Genomic DNA, 7,010 nt, shown 5'->3' with positions numbered 1-7,010 from the left:
AAGTAAATAAGAAAGGGTGTAGATCAAAAGTCAACTCGTCATTCAGATTGTGTCTGTTCCCAGATAAATATATAAAATCTATTTGTGGTAGTAAGGGAAGTAATAATGTTACTAATTTCAGTAATTGGGGGTGTCTTTCTATTTACCGTTAGATTTAACTTTAATCACGTTTTTATATATAAATACCAAGGTACATTAACACTTACATCATAGACTATTCTTATACTGTACATTGTACTTTACTATCGTGTCTTTGTTATAACAAGGACACGATAAATTAAATAACGGAACACAACTTTATGGTATACTACTCCTTGGTTTTATTACACACGACGTTTCAACAATCTACATTGTCATCTTCAGGTGACGTTGAAACGTCGTGTGTAATAAAACTATAAGGAGTAGTATACCATAAAATTGTGTTCCGTTATTTAATGTGATCTCTACCCCTAAATGTCACCAAAGGATTAAGGACACGATAGTAAAGTACAATGTAAATAATTTGAGAACAGACTAGAGTTCTCTACTTGATTCTGATAACAATAGGTTTACAGCACTACTCAAAACGCACAATTCTAAAGATAAGGAGAACGAGAAATTTCAATTTGTAAAAAACTTTGGAAATAAATCATATATGTTCGCTTAAAAGACATCCTGAAACACTATTTCTTTTTAAATTTGTTATTGGACATTGCAAAACCAATATTTCATTTTAGATTTCTGCATAAATTATTAATATTTCAAACACCTAGGCCCTTAACAAGAAAAATTGAAACTAACTGTCAACTGTAGAAAAAGTATGACCATGTTAAAACAGATAGCAGGTATCTAAATTGGATTAAAACCCCTGCACCTGCATATTCTGTAAATACGCCAGCCTACATCCTGTTCAAATAACTATCAAAGCCTTGAGACAGATGTTTCGGTCTAATATAAATGTAGAAGAATGCAGTGAGAAGTACCATAATCAGGTACACAATCACCATTTTAACCACAGAATCAAAACTTGTGTTATTCCAACTCTCTAGCCGACTGAGAAAATTCTCCATTCTCAATGCATAAAGTATAAGGAGATAAGCAATAAAATTGTTAACTTGCAAATTTTGAAATTTGAGAAATAGCTTTGCAGAATAACCATTACAGACTAGCATGAACAAAATGGAGGGAAAACAAGCATAACCTAACAATTGGTTTTACAAATGATATAGTGATCGCCTATACCCGAAATAAAAATGTAAATGATATCTTAGGCGGTGATTACCCCTCTTTCCTTAAATTTAACATTCGACATTCGTGGTATCTTATCAATCGATTTATTTTCCTCGTTATTATTTTCCCCCAAAAAATCTTATATCCTGTTATCGGGTAATAGTCAGGTTTTTAGATTATGACATTTGTATTTAAACGAAACGAAACGAAACAAAATTTAATGAATTATACGATTTTCTTCTCACTTAACGTATCAAATAGTTCTCAGTTTCAGCAGTAAAATGATTTCCATGGTTATTAATGTTCTTGTAGCAACCAGTGCTCTTCTTATATATTTCAGATTCTCGAGATTCTGATGAACAAAGACTCATTTTGGCCAAATTAAAAAAATTACATTTTTTGGGTTATCCTAAGAAGGTATTGTGATTCTTTTCATTTTGGTTTCTAGTAATCCGACATACAAGACTTGTGTATCATTGCGTGCTTATTTTAATGCATTTAATTCCGATGGAGACATTTCTTTATATATATATATACTTCATTTAAGTAAAAGGTTGTCTTTGTGGTGAAGTTCAATTTTACTTAAAGAGCTACAAGTATTCGTATAGGAGCATACATCAAAACTCTAAATCTATAATAATCACTAAATACCAAGAGGTTAGCAGAAAACATGATACCAGCTTCAATTTCAGACATCCAATAAGTAAACCACGGAGGATTTCCATCTATTTTAATTCTGTACTTTTTCTTGGCAGTTTGTTTATTAACATATAATAAAGTCCTTTCTCCTTCTCTTCAGATAATGATTGATGTTATTATTTACTGTTACGAATATTAAACATATCAGACACAACCTGAACCGTATAGGGATATTATATTTTTCATTAAAGACTACTAACTTTTTTTATAAAGCTATGGCGGTAAATCTTTGTACACCTAAAAGATTTAAATCTATCTATTAAGCACCTTTTTTAAGTTTAATTACTTCTTTGAAGTGTCAAGGAAACTAGTACCATAACGGAGGAAAAAGGTAAGTCAAATGGAAATTAGTCCTAATAGGTAGGCTAATTCTGTTCCAAGTGCTCAGTACATAGCCAAATGTCATGCAGTAGGATCATTGTCGCTATTTTCAAATTTTTAAAAAATAACGAGGGAAAGGTGGTGCCGACAGTTCAATCTCATTTCTCCATGCCGCGTTTTTTACTTATTTGCAGACGCACGTCGAACTCAAGCCTCAATGAAATCATTCATGAACGTGTTCTTCAAAACACGAGGTAAGTTTGAAAGTAACAAACCATACATCACCCATAGCACCGCCTACGCCAGACGACAACTGTCAAATAGCTATCAGTGGCTGGGTAGTGACGATCCCAGCCCGGTAGGTTCGTTTTGCCGCATTGCCCAACATGCTGCATCGTGCCCAACTGCACAAAAACAACTTGTTAAACGAAACTAAAGGTTTCTGATAAAATCCGGAATTGCCAGTTGTTTTACATGAACCGGAATATTTTAATCCGTTTTATTTATAATTTGGACCTGTTAGGGAACTCGCAGGTTCCTGACTTTCTTGAATAAGAGACCTGCAACACACAGTTGCCGCGTTTTGAATTCAGCCTTGGCGTTTTGAATTCAGCCTTGGCGTTTTGAATTCAGCCTTGACCGTTGCTCACTCAGATGTGTGTCATTCCTGCAATTCCACTAAAACTAAGAGTTTGATGACGTCACTAATCGCAAAATATGCTTCATCACAAAAGGCTCCTCGCGACTAGTGACGTAATCAAACACATAATCTTAGAGGAATTACTTGCAGGAACAGTAATACAGTAAGCTGGCAGAGGAATTGTATTAAAGCATTAACGAAATCTAATATAGGTCTCTAGTTTTTAAGAAATTAATTTATTGCTGGTAGTATGGACAAACAAATATACATCTATCTATAATCTACAAGTCTATTGTAAGCAATGAAACATTAAGCAGCAGTTTGGCGAATCTAAGGATACAGGTAGTTAATTTCTATTAACTACAAAATGTAATATGTATTCATTCTCAGGACCAAATTAACTAAATAACAAAAACAAATTCCATAGAGAAACAATTGAATTCACATATTAAAAGATACTTTAATAATATTTCCAATAATTTTTAAAATGACATTCACATGATTCAAAGTATTTATATGAGCTATATATTTATTCACAACCACAGTCCATATATTACTGTCTTGACTTGATCTGTATTTGGAATGTTCTGATCTGCATTGGATTGAGTGTAACTGTCAGGTCATCTCCAAGTTTTAATGGTTCATATTTTATTCTGGATTCTGAAACGAAATGTCAGGAAACCTACTTTCAAGATTCCATATAAAACTTAAGAGCTAGTTTTTAGAGCGTTTACAAGCAAACGGACGGATGGACCTACGGATGGACAGGGGTGCCGACAATATACGTCCACATAGAGAGATGTGGGCGTATAAAAATGGATTGAATTCCTGATATATAGTATACATGTACTCTTTACATTAGAAGTGAATTATCAATATATTTATATAATGTCTTCCTTGTTTTAATAAAATAATGCATCTACTGAGTAAGGAAAGAGAAACTAATTTCCTAATGACCCACTTGTGTTACTTATATTTCCTGTATATGATGGCTTCAAGAATTTATTACACGCCTTCCTGCAATAATATACATTAAGACAATACTTATATCTTACCATTAATTGGAGTTGTTTTACTATCTTCTGACATCCATTTTAATCTCTCAAGCTGATTAAGTGGTAAATTAGCTCCTAATGTTAACTCAGTAGCACTAGTAATTTCAAATGTTGTAAATAAATCCTGTTGGTAAAATAAAAAAATAATGACCTTATTCAATGATACTAATTTCACTGCTTGAAAAATTAATTTTGGCAGGACTTTACATTCATCATAATTAACAATGACACAATTAAAATTATATTGTATCAAATAGATACTTATAATTCAAGTGTACTAGAGTTTAAAAGCAGAAACATGTTAGTTTCATTTTAAAATTTATAATACTATTTCTATATTATGCTACAGGAAGTTAAACTTCATCATGTATTTAATGTATTTGATGATAAATGTCAGAATGATTTATTTACATATTCTTTTACACAATGTTAATGCATTCATATGACAGATGCAATTCTTCTATAAACAATTGTGCTTGTAATCATGAGAGTAGATTCCTAGTGATTGTGTTGAGGCAATGGTTTTTAGATTTTCAATTTAATATGTAATTTTCTTTAAATCACATAGTAATCAAGTAGCAATGAGGTTTTAATATATTATGCAAGGCAAAGTTGGTTACATCTGCACATTGAACTTAAGACAAACATTACAAGAAAGGTTCCTTTAATAAATAGCTCTCGGACCTACAAGTATTAAATTTTAAATTGCAATTTGAAAATATCAATTAAAGACATCAAAATGATGTGACAAAGAAATTGATGTAAATTATGAACCTCTTTCAAAACTGAAAATAAACTGAAGATGTAAGAGTCTGTAAGTACACCATGAAACAATGTATATAACCAACCTGTAAAGTGACATTAACTGGTTTGGATAAATCTACATCTTCATCAACCTCAAACATATGTTCTAGTCGTAGTAAGAATGGCTGATCTTGTGAAGGAACAGGTCCAGTACCAGCAAATTGTTCTAATGTTAATAAATGAATATTAGGTGGTAATGTTTTCTTTACTCCTGACCACTGTAAATTATAACATATTTATGATAGTCATAGACATTTGTAAAGGTAAAATAAAAGAATAAGATGAACATATGTGAAGAATTTTTCTGGACTGTATATGTGCACCAGAGACATTTGCATCAATTAAATTTCTGATAATTATGTAATATATATATAATAGTATAACACTTGGTAATTGTAATACAAAGGAATCTGTTACTTACCATGGTTCTATATTGTTTACTCCAGTCACTGTATTTCATCTGGGCATTAGTGAAGGATAATTGTGGAGCCATAAACAATTCTTCAGCAAAGGGTCTTTGTACAGCTGCTGATTCTTTTATAGTATCAAGGAATATAAAATGGCTACCTAGAAATGGAAATTTATCAATCAAAGTCTGATAGCATCATATAAATTGTAACTGGTAGGTTAGCTAGTTCTTGAGGTGAATATCTGATATAGTGTAATAAAATCATCAAAGCTATCAATGTATGTTAAGATATTATATAGAAGATTTACCTCTTACTACAAGACCTTTACCATCAGAACCAGTTTCATTGAGTGGTTCACCAACTCCTAAAGCATCATCATGTAATAATCTACGATGAACCTAATATCATATCATTAAATACATAATAAAAATCATAATACAATGAAAAATAGCAGTTCATCTTGAAATGAAATTTTTGGGGGAAGCTTGATATTTTGGGATTAAAGAATTGTTTAATTACTATCAATAGTATAAATACTGACCATAATTTCTAATTGTCCATCTTTGATACTACTACCACCTTGTGATCTATCAGTTAATACTGAAAACCTTATATCTTTATCAGTATCCTAGAAAAACAAACCCATAACAATAAATCATCTACAATGATCTGATTTGAACAGGAGACAAATTTGTTGTTGTTACATTTTCTATTCATTATACAGAAAGATTGAATTGTAAATAATAATGAAAGGTTAAAGTGTAAGTAATAAAGAAATGTTAAAGTGTAAATAATAAAGAAAGGTTAAAGTGTAAGTAATAAAGTAATGTTAAAGTGTAAATAATAAAGAAAGGTTAAAGTGTAAGTAATAAAGTAATGTTGAAGGTAAGTAATATAGAAAGGTTAAAGGGTAAGTAATAAAGAAAGGTTGAAGTGTTATTTATACAGAAAGATTAAATTGTAAATAATAAAGAAAGGTTAAAGTGTAAGTAATAAAGAAAGGTTAAAATGTAAGTAATAAAGAAAGGTTGAAGTGTAAGTTATACAGAAAGATTGAATTGTAAATAATAATGAAAGGTTAAAGTGTAAGTAATAAAGAAATGTTAAAGTGTAAATAATAAAGAAAGGTTGAAGTGTAAGTAATATAGAAAGGTTAAAGTGTAAGTAATAAAGAAAGGTTGAAGTGTAAGTTATATAGAAAGATTAAAGTGTAAGTAATAAAGAAAGGTTGAAGTGTAAGTTATACAGAAAGATTGAATTGTAAATAATAATGAAAGGTTAAAGTGTAAGTAATAAAGAAATGTTAAAGTGTAAATAATAAAGAAAGGTTAAAGTGTAAGTAATAAAGTAATGTTAAAGTGTAAATAATAAAGAAAGGTTAAAGTGTAAGTAATAAAGAAATGTTAAAGTGTAAATAATAAAGAAAGGTTAAAGTGTAAGTAATAAAGTAATGTTGAAGGTAAGTAATATAGAAAGGTTAAAGGGTAAGTAATAAAGAAAGGTTGAAGTGTTATTTATACAGAAAGATTAAATTGTAAATAATAAAGAAAGGTTAAAGTGTAAGTAATAAAGAAAGGTTAAAGTGTAAGTAATAAAGAAAGGTTGAAGTTTAAGTAATATAGAAAGATTAAATTGTAAATAATAAAGAAAGGTTAAAGTGTAAGTAATAAAGAAATGTTAAAGTGTAAGTAATAAAGAAAGGTTGAAGTGTAAGTAATATAGAAAGGTTAAAGTGTAAGTAATAAAGAAAGGTTGAAGTGTAAGTTATACAGAAAGATTAAATTGTAAATAATAAACAAAGGTTAAAGTGTAAGTAATTAAGAAATATTAAAGTGTAAGTAATTAAGAAATATTAAAGTGTAAATAATATAG

At 29.9% G+C, this 7,010-nt stretch overlaps 1 protein-coding gene across 1 annotated transcript in view; it reads right to left on the bottom strand.

The window, feature by feature from the left end:
* Positions 1 to 3,085: 3,085 nt before the first annotated feature.
* The window catches only part of LOTGIDRAFT_207233 (hypothetical protein), a 13,914-nt gene continuing 9,989 nt past the window's right edge, over positions 3,086 to 7,010 (bottom strand). The window contains exons 20-25 of the mRNA XM_009066314.1: positions 5,680 to 5,766; positions 5,446 to 5,536; positions 5,150 to 5,295; positions 4,773 to 4,946; positions 3,925 to 4,048; positions 3,086 to 3,529 (exon numbers count right to left, since the gene is read on the bottom strand). Of these exons, the coding sequence (XP_009064562.1) occupies positions 3,423 to 3,529; positions 3,925 to 4,048; positions 4,773 to 4,946; positions 5,150 to 5,295; positions 5,446 to 5,536; positions 5,680 to 5,766 (729 nt within the window). The 3' untranslated portion in view covers positions 3,086 to 3,422. The remainder of the gene's footprint in view (positions 3,530 to 3,924; positions 4,049 to 4,772; positions 4,947 to 5,149; positions 5,296 to 5,445; positions 5,537 to 5,679; positions 5,767 to 7,010) is intronic.

The sequence above is a fragment of the Lottia gigantea genome (genome assembly GCF_000327385.1).
Source record: "Lottia gigantea unplaced genomic scaffold LOTGIsca_75, whole genome shotgun sequence".
Classification (NCBI taxonomy): domain Eukaryota; kingdom Metazoa; phylum Mollusca; class Gastropoda; family Lottiidae; genus Lottia; species Lottia gigantea.
Note: the sequence above shows the minus strand (reverse complement) of the source record. Positions and strands in the feature narration are given on the sequence as shown.